This window comes from Gadus morhua, chromosome 23, assembly GCF_902167405.1.
Source record: "Gadus morhua chromosome 23, gadMor3.0, whole genome shotgun sequence".
Lineage (NCBI taxonomy): Eukaryota > Metazoa > Chordata > Actinopteri > Gadiformes > Gadidae > Gadus > Gadus morhua.
The window spans coordinates 24,816,586-24,835,123 of NC_044070.1; the positions used below are offsets into that span (position 1 = coordinate 24,816,586).

Consider the following 18,538-nt stretch of genomic DNA (forward strand, 5'->3'; position numbering starts at 1 on the left):
CTGCCTTTGTAATGTAATTGAATATGTATTTCTGGACCACCGGTCAGTACTCGACCGAAGGGGGCAATACGTCCTCGTCCTTCGTGATGAGGGGAGACGGCAACACAACTCCAAACATCTTTACCAGAACAACAGGAATCTCTTCATCTGTGAGCGTCCGCCCGCTGGTCTTGAAGGCGCTCTCATCTGTGCGGAAGGTGGTGGTGGTCAACGTGCTCCCCACTAAGGTCAGCCTTCCGTCAGGTTTCAGAAGTGTACAAACAGACTTGCAGAAGAAGATGGAAGAGGGGGAGCTCTGGTGATAATCGCACATCGCGGTAAAGTTGTCTCTCATGCGAGGCTCCAGAGTGAATTTATAGATCCCCTTCCACTCTCCGTCCGTCACCTGACCAGGTTCCCCGCGCCACTCCAGAAAGCGTTGGTCGCCCTCCTCCCTGACCCGGTACACCCGCTGGCCCGTTGTCTGGGGCTCACCCCAGGCGTCCAATGAGAGGGGCACGCTGAAACCTGCACTCCCAAAGCCGACGTCACACAGCCAACGCCGACCCTTCAGACTAACCATGGAGATCAGGTGGTCAAAGGGGGGTCCGTAACAGCCGGTGATCGCGTTCTTCACCTGGCCTGAGAGGATGGTGACCTCGAAGCCCAGTTTGGAGAGCAACCAAGAGAAGAGGCCGTTGTTCTCATAGCATAAGCCTCCCCGACGCTGGTTTACAATCTTGTCGTAGACAGCGTGGAGGTCGGGACTCAGCCGCCCCCCGCAGTGCAGCGTGAGGTTCTCGAAGGGTACCGCCAGCAGATGGAAGCTGTGGAGCGACCGCAGCACCTCTAAGGTCGGTTCGGTGGGATGGTTGAAACCAATGCGCAACAAATACTTAGTGATGTCCATTTCCCCAAAACTCATCAATATTATTAGACAAGGATTTCGTTGACTTTTTCTTTTCTTGAAGCGGTTTAACTTTTCTTTTTAGATCTTGGGATCGTTGATTCGGGTTAAGGTTTCCTTCTGGTTGTTCGTGAGTCTTAAGTCAAGTCAATAAACGTGTTGTTTTCGACTTTGATCCGCGGACTTTATTTTCCTTGTTACTGTTGTCTCGGCCTTTTTCTGGTCAGCTGTTCGAACGCCGCGTCTCTGAAGACAAGAAACCCCGTGGACGTCTGTGGACGTCTGCGGATAAAGCAAGCAGAATCAAATACTTTGGCAGACGTCTTTTTTACACATACATATATCGATATATATGTATACGTTTTTTTAAATAGGCTAAATATGTATATAGATTGTGCCGGGGCCTGGGCTGAAACAAGAGACTTCATCAAGTGACGTCACATCGACACTCCCTTTTTTTCAGTTCCGAGGAGAAAGATGGCGCCTACACACGTACTGAGATGCTGTCAACGGGGATTATCATGGATACCTGTGATTTTCATCGCCCTGGTCGTCTGCTGGTCCTATTACGCGTACGTCGTGGAGCTCTGCATATGTGAGTACCCGTCACGGCCCCCCCTGAGCGACAGGGTCCCCGGACGCCCAGGTGTTGACTGCTGCTGTCCAGCAGGAAGTCAATGGGCTGCAGCTCCAACGTTGGTGTGTTGGAAAGCGATCCAGCTGCTAAGATTAATAAAATATGTAAACGTGATGCAACGTGTCTCATATGCGCTGGGTGTTTGGGTTAACGTGCTTCGATGTGGAGGTTCTGATCAAAGTTTTCGAGGAGGGTTATTTGCTGCTCGCCGCTTTGCCCCATTGTTCATCAAGGGGGGAAAGATACGTCTGGCATGGCTCGAGAGATGTTCCTATTACTTCAGCTCGGATGCGAAGCTATTGAACCGTCTGCTTGCTGGCATTTACCGGCTAAACGGGGAAATGGATGAAATAGTCCTTTTCAGGCTATAATGTTTATAACATAGCTTGGTGAAGTCAAATCTCCCATACAATAACCTATAGAAAACTGATTTAATTATATTCATTATATGAATTCATGTAAAACTCATATTTAACGTTGTGCCACTACTTTATGGCAGTCAGCCTAGTACATTATTGTTATCCATAATAATAATTATATTTAATCCGATTGTTCTATATCGAAGTTAGTGTTTGGTCTGTTTAACATTGATTTGTATGCTTTATGTTTCAGTCACTATAGGATATAGCAGTATAGGAGAGCAGAGTAAGTATATTTCCTCATTCTTGAGTCTCTACAGACAGCCTATTGTTGACACATGCTGCTGTCGCTCTGTGGAGAACAGAGGTGTTTCCTGATCTTTGGCAAAGCATTGGTATCGGTCCCATTACCAAAAGTTCATTGCTGCACGTATACATACATTTACATATCCATACATTGACATGTGTTATCACTGCTGCGTTCATGTATTAGGAGTTGGTGGATCCTCCTCGAGTTCTGACTCCTGCTGTCTACTTCTTTAATTTCCTGTTAGCTAAATGGAATGGCGTGTGGATCGTTGTAACTCCCTGAGTGCGTTTCCTTTGGTCACTTTGTGTTCTGCTCCCTTTCCAGTTGTGTATCTGATCTTCTTCCACGCCTCCTTCGTCATGTTTGTGTGGTCCTACTGGAAGACCATCTTCACCAAGCCGGCCAATCCTTCCAAAGAGGTAAGGCCCGCCCCTCAGACCAGCTGGGGCCCGCCCCTCAGACCAGCTGGGGCCCGCCCCTCAGACCAGCTGGGGCCCGCCCCTCAGACCAGCTGGGGCCCGCCCCTCAGACCAGCTGGGGCCCGCCCCTCAGACCAGCTGGGGCCCGCCCCTCAGACCAGCTGGGGCCCGCCCCTCAGACCAGCTGGGGCCCGCCCCTCAGACCAGCTGGGGCCCGCCCCTCAGACCAGCTGGGGCCCGCCCCTCAGACCAGCTGGGGCCCGCCCCTCAGACCAGCTGGGGCCCGCTCCTCAGACCAGCTGAGACGAGCAATAGTCGACCGTAGTCGTTCTGTTGACATTGATATGATAAAGTGCATGTGTCAATTCATTGAGTTTATTACATGTCATATAATGGCGTGTAAGATATTCCTTAATAAGTATCACGATGGCCCTGTCTTGATATGGGGACTCCAGCTGTCCACAAACTGGTTATGATGGTTTGAACGTCGAAGAAGACATTTCCGACGCAGATTGTTGGTTGTTTTCTTTTGCTTTTGGTTTATCAACGCATCGAAGATAAACCGGTCCTCCCTCCCCCTGACTGAAGAATGTGCCCCTGCCCCCCACACCACACCATGTGTGGCGTCGGACGGGTTGAGGTGGCAGGTTGCCATGACAACGCATGGCATGCAAAGGGATCGTGTGAATCCTGTTGCCATGGCAGCACAGGTCAAGGAGACCCCTGCGTTCCGCCCGACCCCCCGTGGGGTTCTGTCCTGGTCTTACAGACGACCCCCGTTCGGTATCAGAGAGACTCGTGCTACGTCCACGTAGTCCTCCGTCAGCAGGGAGGGGGGCGCTCCCCAGGTAGACACACGGGACGGAACCCTAACCTCTGGGCTGGGAGCCCCCACCCCCTGACTGCCCCCCAGTGCTGCCCCCACCCCCTGACTGCCCCCACCCCCTGACTGCCCCCCAGTTCTGCCCTAACCCCCTGACTGCCCCCCAGTTCTGCCCTAACCCCCTTGCTGCCCCCCAGTTCTGCCTGGCCAAGGTGGAGAAGGAGCGCTATGAGAAGGAGGAGCGACCTGAGGCCCAGCAGGAGGTCCTCTGGAGGGCGGCCGCCGGCCTGCCGCTCTACACACGCACCGGGTCTGGAGGTAACGCACGCACACACACACAGAGACACACACACAGACACACACGCACGCACAGAGACGCACGCACACAGACACACACGCACACACACAGACACATGCACATACACGCGAACACACACACACGCCCAAACGCACACGCACTGGCTCTGGAGGTAACGCACGCACGCACACACAGAGACACACACACGCACGCACGCACGCACACAGACACACACACACGCACACAGACACATGCACATACACGCGAACACACGCACAAGCCCAAACGCACACGCACTGGCTCTGGAGGTAACGCACGCACGCACACAGACACACACACACACATACAGACAAACACGCACAAACGCCCGAACGCACATACACGCGCCAGCTCTGGCGGTAACGGACACGCACGCACACACACGCACGCACACATACACACACCCACACACCCTTCTAAGCATCTTGCCTCCATTCCACACTCCTCTGCTGAATGTGTTTGACCTTTGACCTCCCCCTCCTGCCCTGTAGCTTCAGGAGTTGAGGTGGATGCTCATCAATGGTACCAATGTGTTGTGTTGTTGTTTGTACGTCATCCAGCCATCCGCTACTGTGACCGCTGCCAAGTCATCAAGCCTGACCGCTGCCACCACTGCTCTGCCTGCGACATGTAAGACCTCCGTGTACAAGGGGGGGGGGGGGGGGGGGGGCTGAACACACGGGGGGCTGACCGAACACACGGGGGGGGGGGGGGGCTGAACACACGGGGGGGGGGGGGGGCCTGACCGAACACACGGGGGGTGCGGGGGCTGACCGAACACACGGGGGGGGGGGGGCTGACCGAACACACGGGGGAGGGGGGGGGGGGGGTGCGGGGGCTGATCGAACACACGGGGGGGGGGGGGGGGGGGGGGGGGGGGGGGGGCTGACCGAACACACGGGGGGGGGGGGGGGGCTGACCGATACCGGCTCCTTAAGGAGCTGGACGACCGACAGGGACCCAGACCTTTAAACCATTGCACCCCCAACCACCCCCCCCCCCCCCCCCCCACTCTGCTCTCAGTGTTAGTCACGTGTTCAGCTTCTCACGTACCTGTGATTGACAGGCAAGATGGAGGCCGAAAGCCAATCAAGGCAGAGATGCCCTGTGTGGTCTGAATTGAACTAGGAGGGGTCAGGGGTCGATGTGGGCTCATACAGGAACCTCAGCAGTGAACGGTTGCTCTAAGGTCCATTTCTCAGTGAGGCTGTTGGTGAGTGAGACGCACAGGGAGAATAACCCTCTGTTCTGCGCTTCTCTACGTCTCCAGGTGTGTGCTGAAGATGGACCATCATTGTCCGTGGTATGTTTTTCACTCTTTTATTCCTGTAGACGAAGACTGACAATATTAAGGTCTTGGTTCAGGCGTCTGCACCTCCTCTCTGCTCATGCAGCAGCTATGTCTTCACGTTTTTCCCAGGGTGAACAATTGTGTGGGCTTCTCCAACTACAAGTACTTCATCCTCTTCCTGGCGTACTCGCTCGTGTACTGCCTGTTCATCGCCGCCACCGTGCTGCAGTATTTCATCAAGTTCTGGACCGTGAGTAGACAAGCTGTGTGTGTGGGTGTGCGTGTGTGCGTGTGGGTGTGGGTGTGTGTGTTTGTGGGTGTGCGTGTGTGTGTGTGTGTGCGCCACCAGTCCTGCATGGTGCCGCTGCTCCCCGGGTTCTGTACAGTCCCAGTGTCTCTCACCCCCCCCTCCCCCATGAAGCTCTTGTTCTCCCCATGTCCTAACGAACACTCTCCCTCATTGTCCCCCCTGCGCCTCTCGAGCCGTCGGGGGAGACGGGACTCGTCTCTGCCAGCGTCGTCCTCCTCCATGCATCCCCTTTCTTCTTTTGTGTTGCCGTGTGTTTACCCTCTGTTCAGAACACACACACACACACACACACACACACACACACACACACACACACACACACACACACACACACCCCTCCCTTTTAACCCGACTCCCTTGGCTTTGACCTTTGACCCCGCCCCCCCCCCTCCTGTTCCTTCCCGGTGTTGCTAACCTGTGTTGTCTCTGTTTGCACTAAAGCTTTGCCGGAGGAAATCGGCAGAGAACTGCCCCAAGGTAACCCCCCCCCTCCCCGCGTGCCCAAGCCCCCCAAAGCCCCCGCGTCCCCCCCCGTCCACCCCCGCGCCCCCCCCCGCCATCCAGCATGGTGTTGTGCCGTGGTTCTGTGTTACGTTGTGGTTCTGTTACGTTGTGGTTCTGTTACGTTGTGGTTCTGTGTTACGTTGTGGTTCTGTGTTACGTTGTGGTTCTGTTACGTTGTGGTTCTGTTACGTTGTGGTTCTGTTACGTTGTGGTTCTGTTACGTTGTGGTTCTGTGTTAAGTTGTGGTTCTGTGTTGCGTTGTGGTTCGGTGTTGCGTTGTGGTTCTGTTACGTTGTGGTTCTGTTACGTTGTGGTTCTGTTACGTTGTGGTTCTGTGTTACGTTGTGGTTCTGTTACGTTGTGGTTCTGTTACGTTGTGGTTCTGTTACGTTGTGGTTCTGTGTTACGTTGTGGTTCTGTGTTACGTTGTGGTTCTGTTACGTTGTGGTTCTGTTACGTTGTGGTTCTGTGTTACGTTGTGGTTCTGTGTTACGTTGTGGTTCTGTTACGTTGTGGTTCTGTGTTACGTTGTGGTTCTGTTACGTTGTGGTTCTGTTACGTTGTGGTTCTGTTACGTTGTGGTTCTGTTACGTTGTGGTTCTGTGTTACGTTGTGGTTCTGTTACGTTGTGGTTCTGTGTTACGTTGTGGTTCTGTTACGTTGTGGTTCTGTTACGTTGTGGTTCTGTGTTACGTTGTGGTTCTGTGTTACGTTGTGGTTCTGTGTTACGTTGTGGTTCTGTGTTACGTTGTGGTTCTTTTACGTTGTGGTTCTTTTACGTTGTGGTTCTGTTACGTTGTGGTTCTGTTACGTTGTGGTTCTGTCACGTTGTGGTTCTGTCACGTTGTGGTTCTGTCACGTTGTGGTTCTGTTACGTTGTGGTTCTGTTACGTTGTGGTTCTGTTACATTGTGGTTCTGTGTAACGTTGTGGTTCTGTGTTACGTTGTGGTTCTGTTATGTTGTGGTTCTGTGTTACGTTGTGGCTCTGTTACGTTGTGGTGCTGTTACGTTGTGGTTCTGTGTTACGTTGTGGTTCTGTGTTACGTTGTGGTTCTGTTACGTTGTGGTTCTGTTAGGTTGTGGTTCTGTTACGTTGTGGTTCTGTGTTACGTTGTGGTTCTGTTACTTTGTGGTTCTGTTACGTTGTGGTTCTGTGTTACGTTGTGGTTCTGTTACGTTGTGGTTCTGTTACGTTGTGGTTCTGTTACGTTGTGGTTCTGTGTTACGTTGTGGTTCTGTTACGTTGTGGTTCTGTGTTACGTTGTGGTTCTGTTACGTTGTGGTTCTGTGTTACGTTGTGGTTCTGTGTTACGTTGTTGTTCTGTGTTACGTTGTGGTTCTGTTACGTTGTTGTTCTGTGTTACGTTGTGGTTCTGTTACGTTGTGGTTCTGTTACGTTGTGGTTCTGTTACGTTGTGGTTCTGTTACGTTGTGGTTCTGTGTTAAGTTGTGGTTCTGTGTTGCGTTGTGGTTCTGTGTTGCGTTGTGGTTCTGTTACGTTGTGGTTCTGTGTTACGTTGTGGTTCTGTTACGTTGTGGTTCTGTTACGTTGTGGTTCTGTGTTACGTTGTGGTTCTGTGTTACGTTGTGGTTCTGTGTTACGTTGTGGTTCTTTTACGTTGTGGTTCTTTTACGTTGTGGTTCTGTTACGTTGTGGTTCTGTTACGTTGTGGTTCTGTTACGTTGTGGTTCTGTGTTACGTTGTGGCTATGTTACGTTGTGGTGCTGTTACGTTGTGGTTCTGTGTTACGTTGTGGTTCTGTTACGTTGTGGTTCTGTGTTACGTTGTGGTTCTGTTACGTTGTGGTTCTGTGTTACGTTGTGGTTCTGTTACGTTGTGGTTCTGTTACGTTGTGGTTCTGTTACGTTGTGGTTCTGTTACGTTGTGGTTCTGTTACGTTGTGGTTCTGTGTTACGTTGTGGTTCTGTTACGTTGTGGTTCTGTGTTACGTTGTGGTTCTGTTACGTTGTGGTTCTGTTACGTTGTGGTTCTGTTACGTTGTGGTTCTGTTACGTTGTGGTTCTGTGTTACGTTGTGGTTCTGTTACGTTGTGGTTCTGTGTTACGTTGTGGTTCTGTTACGTTGTGGTTCTGTTACGTTGTGGTTCTGTGTTACGTTGTGGTTCTGTGTTACGTTGTGGTTCTGTGTTACGTTGTGGTTCTGTGTTACGTTGTGGTTCTTTTACGTTGTGGTTCTTTTACGTTGTGGTTCTGTTACGTTGTGGTTCTGTTACGTTGTGGTTCTGTCACGTTGTGGTTCTGTCACGTTGTGGTTCTGTTACGTTGTGGTTCTGTTACGTTGTGGTTCTGTTACGTTGTGGTTCTGTTACGTTGTGGTTCTGTGTAACGTTGTGGTTCTGTGTTACGTTGTGGTTCTGTTATGTTGTGGTTCTGTGTTACGTTGTGGCTCTGTTACGTTGTGGTGCTGTTACGTTGTGGTTCTGTCTTACGTTGTGGTTCTGTGTTACGTTGTGGTTCTGTTAGGTTGTGGTTCTGTTACGTTGTGGTTCTGTGTTACGTTGTGGTTCTGTTACTTTGTGGTTCTGTTACGTTGTGGTTCTGTGTTACGTTGTGGTTCTGTTACGTTGTGGTTCTGTTACGTTGTGGTTCTGTTACGTTGTGGTTCTGTGTTACGTTGTGGTTCTGTTACGTTGTGGTTCTGTTACGTTGTGGTTCTGTTACGTTGTGGTTCTGTGTTACGTTGTGGTTCTGTGTTACGTTGTTGTTCTGTGTTACGTTGTTGTTCTGTGTTACGTTGTGGTTCTGTTACGTTGTGGTTCTGTTACGTTGTGGTTCTGTTACGTTGTGGTTCTGTGTTAAGTTGTGGTTCTGTGTTGCGTTGTGGTTCTGTGTTGCGTTGTGGTTCTGTTACGTTGTGGTTCTGTGTTACGTTGTGGTTCTGTTACGTTGTGGTTCTGTTACGTTGTGGTTCTGTGTTACGTTGTGGTTCTGTGTTACGTTGTGGTTCTGTGTTACGTTGTGGTTCTTTTACGTTGTGGTTCTTTTACGTTGTGGTTCTGTTACGTTGTGGTTCTGTTACGTTGTGGTTCTGTTACGTTGTGGTTCTGTGTTACGTTGTGGCTATGTTACGTTGTGGTGCTGTTACGTTGTGGTTCTGTGTTACGTTGTGGTTCTGTTACGTTGTGGTTCTGTGTTACGTTGTGGTTCTGTTACGTTGTGGTTCTGTGTTACGTTGTGGTTCTGTGTTACGTTGTGGTTCTGTTACGTTTTGGTTCTGTGTTACGTTGTGGTTCTGTTACGTTGTGGTTCTGTTACGTTGTGGTTCTGTGTAACGTTGTGGTTCTGTGTTACGTTGTGGTTCTGTTATGTTGTGGTTCTGTGTTACGTTGTGGCTCTGTTACGTTGTGGTGCTGTTACGTTGTGGTTCTGTCTTACGTTGTGGTTCTGTGTTACGTTGTGGTTCTGTTAGGTTGTGGTTCTGTTACGTTGTGGTTCTGTGTTACGTTGTGGTTCTGTTACTTTGTGGTTCTGTTACGTTGTGGTTCTGTGTTACGTTGTGGTTCTGTTACGTTGTGGTTCTGTTACGTTGTGGTTCTGTTACGTTGTGGTTCTGTGTTACGTTGTGGTTCTGTTACGTTGTGGTTCTGTTACGTTGTGGTTCTGTTACGTTGTGGTTCTGTGTTACGTTGTGGTTCTGTGTTACGTTGTTGTTCTGTGTTACGTTGTGGTTCTGTTACGTTGTTGTTCTGTGTTACGTTGTGGTTCTGTTACGTTGTGGTTCTGTTACGTTGTGGTTCTGTTACGTTGTGGTTCTGTTACGTTGTGGTTCTGTGTTAAGTTGTGGTTCTGTGTTGCGTTGTGGTTCTGTGTTGCGTTGTGGTTCTGTTACGTTGTGGTTCTGTGTTACGTTGTGGTTCTGTTACGTTGTGGTTCTGTTACGTTGTGGTTCTGTGTTACGTTGTGGTTCTGTGTTACGTTGTGGTTCTGTGTTACGTTGTGGTTCTTTTACGTTGTGGTTCTTTTACGTTGTGGTTCTGTTACGTTGTGGTTCTGTTACGTTGTGGTTCTGTTACGTTGTGGTTCTGTGTTACGTTGTGGCTATGTTACGTTGTGGTGCTGTTACGTTGTGGTTCTGTGTTACGTTGTGGTTCTGTTACGTTGTGGTTCTGTGTTACGTTGTGGTTCTGTTACGTTGTGGTTCTGTGTTACGTTGTGGTTCTGTGTTACGTTGTGGTTCTGTTACGTTTTGGTTCTGTGTTACGTTGTGGTTCTGTTACGTTGTGCCGTGGTTCTGTGTCCCCGTCCCCACGGACCCTTTTCACGCTGGCGTCAGCAGGAGCCGTTGGGTTCTGCTGGGTTCTCCACAGAACCAGGGCAGCAGATGGAACTGAACAGTTCGATTAACGGGAGGTGCAGCACCTGTGTTTACACGGCCTGAAAAGGGACCAGTTCATCCTCCTTTCATCCCATTCACGTGTCGCTTTCCCAGTTCTCCTGAGGAATCTCCGGACATGCTGTTTGTTTTAACTTTGTTGGACTCTCTCTCTGTCTCTCTCTGTCTCTCTGTCTCTCTGTCTCTCTCTCTGTCTCTCTCTCTCTCTGTCTCTCTCTGTCTGCCTCTGTCTCTGTCTCTTTCTCTCTCTCTGTCTCTGTCTCTCTGTTTCTCTCTCTGTCTCTTTCTTTCACTCCTCCTCCTCCCCCCAGAACAACCTGCCAGAAACGCACGCTAAATTCCACGTGCTGTTCCTGTTCTTCGTGGCGGCCATGTTCTGCATCAGTATTCTGTCCCTCTTCAGCTACCACCTGTGGCTGGTGGGCCGGAACCGGTCCACAATAGGTACGTGTTCTCCAACAAGAAAACGCCCGACCAGTGGAAAACAATAGTGTTAATTTTTTAATCATCCATGAAATATTTTGTGTTTGTAATTCAGAATGATTAATCGACAATCAAAAATCTAAATGTATAATTTAGTTCTCCGTGGATTGACTGGTGCTTGCTGCCCTACAGTCCATGTGGTTGGGACTTCCTTTATATTCTTACTACAGATATTCATATTGTCTCCCTGCTTCTCTCCATCAGAGGCCTTCAGGGCCCCGGTCTTCAGGACCGGCTCCGATAAGAACGGCTTCTCTCTGGGCTTCCGCAAGAACGTGGCCCAGGTCTTTGGGGACCAGAAGAAGTACTGGCCCCTGCCCCTCTTCACCAGGTGAGGAGCGCTTTAGAAGAGTTACCACACAGTTTAGAACAGACGTCTGCCGTACTAAGCATTCTAGCATTAATTCAGCCTTTTCCCTGATATGTATTTTAAAATCATTTCTTGTGTTAAACAAGGAGTTTGTCTTAAGGATGCAGTCGGTGTCATTAAAGCATGGACCTATAAAGAAAGGCGCAGCGGATTAAAACATGGCGCCCATTCATTCCTATGTAAACTGCTCAATGCCGCAGGCCAACATCAAGGATAGGTTTGCTTCCGCATCACGGGAGCCTCGCCCTACTTCGTGACGTTCCGGGTGCAGCAATACTCTTGTTCTCTAGCATTGTTAGCATTGTAGCATCATAAGCGACAGGTCTGAGCCAGCACAGTCGCATTGTTTACCCCTTGATGATTCTCTATATGTGATCTTTAAATTACACTCCTGCCATCTGGGCAACAATTAATATTATTTTATTATTTATATTATTATTTTAGATTAGTTTATCCCTTTTTGACCTGATAAACAGAACCACCTTGTTTTTTAAATTTCATTTTTGTATTTTAAAAAAATCGAATCGTTTTTTTATATCTTTTTCTGTTTCTTAATCGAGAATCAAATGTCAAACATATACACACAGACCCATCAGCTGGTGTACCAGCAAGCAACACATTTTAAATAAAATGACGTGATTCTAAATCTTATAATCATGAATTAATGCAAATTCAGAATAAGTTTATCTTCAGTGTGATTTAAAACTCTCGGGATTAGCACTTCCAAAATAAAAGTGGCCAAATGTTGGTGCGGCCACTGGTTTGTGGACCTAATTTGGACACTATTTTATGATAGCTGATAACCAAGGTACTCACTGTAATACCATAGAGGACATACAGGCAGTTCAAATAAAGAGATAGAACTTTATTGATCTGGGAACTTCATAAATATGCAAGATTGCTCCATATAACAGATAACACCAACAACATAGTAAATATAAGTAGGCCTAGAAAAAATACAGTTCAATGTTATTGCTTAAGAAACAGATTCAATGAATTGTAATACACCAACATTGTTAACTGTAATGCATAGCTAAACAAGTAAATGAAAATTATATACCAACGCAACTGATTTTTGACCATGATACCGTAATGCACCCGTTCTTCGTCTTTGGGCCTTTTGAATAAATGGATCAATAAATGGTGAATCGCAATGAAGCAAGCAGAGGAAGGGGGGGGTTATTGAGTGCACGCGTCCAACAGCTGGACTAGTCTCCCTGAAGTCCATCGGCGACTTTAGGTGATAAAAAGTCACCACATCAACGTCATTCATGTTAACTAAAAGGAAAAACCTTGGATACGAGAAGTTAACAGGCGTGCACTAGGCCCTCTAGGAAGCCAGGCTGAAACAACATGTTTCCCTACGACTCCTTTCAGCTGCCCACCCTTCCTTCTCCAGCATCAAAAAATAAAATAAGGCCTGAGGTGGAGAAAAACATGTGGAGACACATTCCTGTTCCCATCTTGTATTGGAGTGAACGGAGATATGTCCTTCTGGGCCCCGTGAACCGAGGGCCCCGTCCACAGCCCGTTAGGGTGTGGACAGGTCCCTGAGCCAGGCGCCCCACCCTGACTGCTCCCGACCCCCCCGGCTGTCGCCCTGCGGGGCTGACTCCGCCGTCGGTGTGTGAATGTGTTCATGAATGGGTGAATGTCAGGTAATATTGTAAAGTGCGTTGGATAAAAGTGCTATATAGTTGGAGCCCATTTACCAAATAAGATGCAGTGATACTGCCTCTAAGAGAAGGAATAAATAAATATCTTGTCCCCGCTTTATGTGCTAAAGGGTTGCGTTGTGAAAGTACGTAACCTAACGTGTCGCCCCCCTCTCGGCCTCTGCAGCCAGGGCGACGGGTTGATCTTCCCCACCCGCCTGGTGAAGCCCTGACCCGGAGCAGGGCGGCCCCCAGCCCCCGGAGCCCAGCCAGAGGCCCAGCCAGAGGTAAGGCCCGGAGAGCCCTCCCTGTGGGCGTGGAGCCGGGGTCTAAGGCCCGGGAAGCCCCTCCCTGTGGGCGTGGAGCCTAAGGGGTCTAAGGCCCGGGGAGCCCCTCCCTGTGGGCGTGGAGCCGGGGTCTAAGGCCCGGAGAGCCCTCCCTGTGGGCGTGGAGCCGGGGTCTAAGGCCCGGAGAGCCCTCCCTGTGAGCGTGGAGCCGGGGTCGCAGGGCTCGCTGCACCTGCCCACAAAGTTAACTTTAACATGGCTTTAAAAAAAGGTTTATCAAATGGACAATACGTACCGTGAAGCCTCCTAACTCTGAACCCCCCCCTCCTGTATGGGGGGCCTGCAGTGTGGCGGGGGTCCCGGCCAGCCCCCTGAGCGAGGTCGAAGACCACCTGCTGAACAGCCCCCGCACGGCAACCACACAGCCGCCCCCAACGCCCTGACATCAGGCAAGACACACACACACACACACACCACACACACACACACCACACACACACACACACACACACACACACACACACAGAGAGAGTCAGTCACAGACACACACACACACACACAGAGAGAGTCAGTCACAGACACACTCACACACACACAGAGAGAGAGTCAGTCACAGACACACTCACACACACAGAGAGAGAGTCAGTCACACAGAGTCACAGACACACTCACACACACAGAGAGAGAGAGAGTCAGTCACACAGAGTCACAGACACACTCACACACACAGAGAGAGCACGCTAGCGTTGTTAATGGGCCAGCTAATGTCTGACCCCGGTGGTGCCCTCATGCCGAGCGGTTCTGAGTGTTCTCTGAGCTCTGTCCCTCTCTGCTCCACAGTCGGAACGGACAGCGTCACCATATCGCTGGAGAGCCAGTCCTAACCCGGTGAGACTGGGGATGGGTGGGCGCTGATAATCGTGGTCCATCGGTCCTATTATTATTATAATTATTATTATTATTGGGGGTCGAGCAGCGAAGCTGCATTGTGTTTCTATGTTTCTTATTATTATCATTCCTCTTCCATGGGAGGTCTATGGCATCCCATAGAACAACTTGGGGCTGCCATAGACACACACACACTGCTCAACGTGTGGTGTGTGTGTGTGTGTGGTGTGTGTGTGTGTGTGTGTGTGTGTGTGTGTGTGTGTGTGTGTGTGTGTGTGTGTGTGTGTGTGTGGTGTGTGTGTGTGTGTGTGTGTGTGTGTGTGCGCGCGCCACTTCACCCAGAAGCTAATGTGCCGTTTTCTTTCCTTTTTTATTCTCCGTCACGTCAGAAGCTCCTCGGCCATTTTTGAAAACGATGCCTTAAGTGACACAACACCGTAGCCCGTCACCATGGAAACGGTCTCCCAGCGCATCCTCCATCCCACCATTCCCACCGCGCCGGTCGTCTGGCTGCAGCGCCTTGTGGGGTGCTCCCCCAACACACACCCGCACGTTTGTCCAGATACACACACATACGCTGTTGATATTAATGAGAGATGTATAGATGTATAAAGATATGTGTCTCTATCTATAGATTTATATATCTCTTTATATTTTTTCCACGCTTTCCGCTTGTGAAACTTCACGACATACGACTAGGAGCGATGTCTGGGGGGGGGGGGGGATCCACCAGGCTCCCGTCTGAGACCAGGGACCCCCTCTCGCCCTTCAGATAAGCGCTGGCCCAGAGAAGACTAGCTGGAGCTGAACAGTCTTCTACAGGTTGTTGCTGTTTCGTTTTTTTCTGTTTATTCTCCGCTCTTTTCTTTTATTTTATACTAATGTTCTTCATGGACTGATGGTAGTAATGGACGTTTACAGGGAGCAATGGGTTTAGTTATGTCGGACTTTTTTTTTGTTTGCGGCTGTGTGTGGACCGCACCTTGCAGACCTGGACTAAACCAAACCGTTATTGGAAGGGGGGGGGTCTCGTCTCGCATGGGGTTTTGGACGGAGCAGCACAAGATGCACAGTTGCACTTTCTGGATTTGAGTATCGATGTCTGTCAACAAGGTGCTTCATTTTTGGATTTTGTGATTCATGGCGTGAGTACGGTGTGAAGCAGCAGCTGTTGTTTTTGTTTTTTATAACTAACAGGAACTCAACCAATCAGCTGTACGATTTGCGGTGGGAGGCTCCGTTTACATATATTTAATCTACGTTTGCTGCTTTTTAATATCGGACCTTTCACCTGGGAGACGCGTTCTGAGAACAGCCGCCAACATGTTTAGCTGATGTTATGCTGAATGGGGACGGATATTTTCTTTACTATTATTTTTTTTTTATGTTCCCGTCAGTCATCACGTCTATCCAGGCTCACTTTTATGCAGCCCGAGGCTTCACCTTTTCTAGGCCCAAGGCGCTTGTTGCCAAATAAGGGCTGATCTACAGGGAGCTCCGACCACTGAAGTGTTTACAACATTCAAGCTTTACCTGTCCTCCGGCCGTTGTCATTCTTACCAAATGTGTTTTGTCGTCGCAGTGCAACGCAAGTACTACGCCTCCTTGCCTCTCTTGTTAGGAGCCGGGATGCGTCTGCAGCACCGATGATGGCCAGCAGGTGGCGATATTACTCCTGGTATTCAGCCCTCGTTTCAATGAATGGTGTTTTGTATCATATCAACAGCTGGCTCAGGGCTTCCTTCATATTCAGTCTCCTTAGGGACTCATACTTTAAATATTATTAGAATAAGGAGCGTTATGATCTTCACAACCATTTATCAAGTAGGGGATGAAGAGTGGGGAAGTCGTTGTTGGGCTGTAACATAAATATTTTAGCTCTTGCCATAGCTTTACTGTTATACAGAGTTGCCAAATGCAGTTGTTTTGTGTTTTGTAATGTTTTGTGTTCAGTCTTTATTTACGCCCCTGCTCATGTGAAGCACCAGAAAAATACAAGGGCTGCATGGTTCAGTCGTCCCAATTATCACATCATTCCAAAGTGTAAACCTACGGCCACAAAGCCCCCACCGTCCGACCGCTCTGTGGCGTATTACGTGTTCCATTTTGTGGAGGCCCTCCCGCCCGTAACCAGGGAAACGGTCCACTTCCGCTTCACGGTGGATTGGTTGTTTAATCATTTCAGACCCATATCTGTGACTTTCGTCTGTCGGGCTTGTGAAGTGCTGGTTTTAAGTCTCTGTGTGTGTGTGTGTGTGTTTTGTAAGTGTCACTGTGGTTTGAATGTATTTCAGTCATGGTAACTTCAACTAGTGCTGCGTCCTGAAGTGGTGTTGTACTCCTCACGGTACGCTGGTGATCGGAGGGTATTTTGGCCGGCCTTTAATTTGGTGCATTTGTTTTTCCTCCGTTTCCCCATGATGTGTCAGCATTATCCAATCAGAACTTGTTTCAATGTGTGGAATAGTCTGCAGTCACTCAGAGCTGTTCCTGATGCAGGGAGCGGACAATGTGTCCCCTTCCACCAGCGGAAAAAAAACATTTAACTCTGCCCAGAGATGTGTGTGTGTGTGTGGCTGTAAACATCTCCCTGTTGCAGGGGAATTGGTTTTAGTTGCTCTCTATAACATAAGATCGTTTAAAGTTCAGCCAGACTAGTCCATCATCAGAATAACTGAAGCCATATAAAGGAAGACTCCTGTAATAAGGATGGAAATTCCTTAAGATTTTGGTCTAATATCAGTGTTGTTGTTTTTTGGATGTAGCCTAGCGAAACCATGCTTATTACCATATATATTGTTTGTGTGTGTGTGTGAAAGTTTTTTGTTAAACAATGACTGCATATATATTTTCTTTTCTGATTAATTTACTGTACTTTGTGAATGTCATATATGCCTCTACATAACGTAAACATAACAATAAATGTTTTGTTTTTTTAACTCCAGGCTAATTTTGCTTTGTGATCAATTTCAAAGAATAAGATCAAGTAGTGGTTCAAATCAAATTTAGAAACTCTGTGTCCTTCGCAGAGTTAATCAGATTTTTTTTTTTTTTTTTTTGAACAAGGTCAAACAAGACTTAATAGGGCCTTAAGATGTAGGTCTTATTCAACATCATTTTGAACATTTTTTGACTCTCCCCTCACGGGAAGAACTTTGATTTGTTGGATTAGATCATCTTTATTGGCTCAGAGGTGCAATATGGTTTGCAAACAGTGGTCGACAATCACCACACATCAATAAAATATAAACTCAAGAAGTAAATAGATTTAACATACAGGGGATGTCATCCATCTATAATTGCAATGAGATATTGAACACTAAGACTCCATCAGTCCCTTTGTTTAAAGTGTCCTTTGTGCAGTATATTAAAGTGTGCATATCAACCCAAGAGAGGTATGATCAGATATGTTTTGATTTGGCCCTCTTAAAGTGGACTCCCTCCCTTAAATTGAGAGTGCATGAAGAGGATGAACCCCGAACTATTGGCCCAAATGGGACTGTTCTAGCAGATCAAACCTTTGAGCCCTTAGTATCCCGTACCGTATGATATCACACCTTTGAGCCCTTAGTATCCCGTACCGTATGATATCACACCTTTGAGCCCTTAGTATACCGTAGCATATGATATCAGACCTCTGAGCCCTTAGTATACCGTACCGTATGATATCACACCTTTGAGCCCTTAGTATCCCGTACCGTATGATATCAAACCTCTGAGCCCTTAGTATACCGTACCGTATGATATCAAACCTCTGAGCCCTTAGTATACCGTAGCATATGATATCAGACCTCTGAGCCCTTAGTATACCGTACCGTATGGGGGTGAGGTGGACCGTCGCGAAGAGCCCCGGGCCCCTTCTGGGGGGGGGGCAATCTGTTTGCAGTTGGTGATCTGCTGGTGATCTAGGGGTGACCCTTCCAGACAGATGCCGGATGGTTATCAGAGTACTGCTGTTGGCGTTTCTCAGAGTAAAGCTGTTGGTTATCAGAGTACTTGCTGTTGGCGTTTCTCAGAGTAAAGCTGTTGGTTATCAGAGTACTGCTGTTGGCGTTTCTCAGAGTAAAGCTGTTACGCATCTTTCACCGTCTCGCTCAACCTTTCGAGCCTCTTTGAACCGATCCATGTCCTGACCCATAAACGGTTCCTCCTTTGCCGATCTTATCTGGCTCCGAGTTCAGCTCTGACCAGGGTTGGTCATGGTTGTAACGGAGGGCCTGTTGGCCTTCAGAGGTCCTCAGCGCTGCAGGGGTTCTCCGTCAGAGCCTTTGTGTAGTCATCCCGATTTTTAGGAGCAGTCTTGTAAATAAACAGTCTAACAGTCTAACCCTAAAATGACCGTACAACTGGTTTAGAAGGTTTTGATTTCTGCCTGTATTTAGGAATTAAGTGAACACTGATATGGTCTGAGGGGACAGGCAGCGTGGGGGACAGTGAGGGACAGGCAGCGTGGGGGACAGTGAGGGGGACAGTGGGTCTGAGGGGGACAGTGGGGGACAGGCAGCGTGGGGGACAGAGGGGGACAGTGGGTCTGAGGGGACAGGCAGCGTGGGGGACAGAGGGGGACAGGCAGCGTGGGGGAAAGTGGGTCTGAGGGGACAGGCAGCGTGGGGGACAGAGGGGG

At 49.0% G+C, this 18,538-nt stretch overlaps 2 protein-coding genes across 2 annotated transcripts; one reads left to right on the forward strand and one right to left on the reverse strand.

Moving 5' to 3' along the window:
- Nucleotides 1-8: 8 nt before the first annotated feature.
- LOC115536856 (arylamine N-acetyltransferase 2) lies at nucleotides 9-1,322 on the reverse strand. Its single transcript, XM_030348272.1, has one exon. The coding sequence runs from the start codon at nucleotides 902-904 to the stop codon at nucleotides 44-46; it is 861 nt and encodes a 286-aa protein (XP_030204132.1). The 5' UTR covers nucleotides 905-1,322; the 3' UTR covers nucleotides 9-43.
- Nucleotides 567-16,854, forward strand: LOC115536854 (palmitoyltransferase ZDHHC20-like). Its single transcript, XM_030348271.1, is given in 15 exon segments — nucleotides 567-833; nucleotides 1,350-1,481; nucleotides 2,136-2,168; nucleotides 2,517-2,611; nucleotides 3,632-3,752; nucleotides 4,332-4,401; nucleotides 5,042-5,074; nucleotides 5,192-5,312; nucleotides 10,543-10,675; nucleotides 10,919-11,045; nucleotides 12,927-12,963; nucleotides 12,965-13,026; nucleotides 13,373-13,475; nucleotides 13,867-13,914; nucleotides 14,304-16,854. Coding segments are annotated over 12 exon segments (1,047 nt in total). The 5' UTR covers nucleotides 567-833; nucleotides 1,350-1,363; the 3' UTR covers nucleotides 13,470-13,475; nucleotides 13,867-13,914; nucleotides 14,304-16,854.
- Nucleotides 16,855-18,538: the final 1,684 nt, after the last annotated feature.

Coding starts and splice junctions, on each gene's coding strand:
- LOC115536856 (XM_030348272.1), bottom strand. CDS start 904: ATGAGTTTTGGGGAAATGGACATCACTAAGTATTTGTTGCGCATTGGT.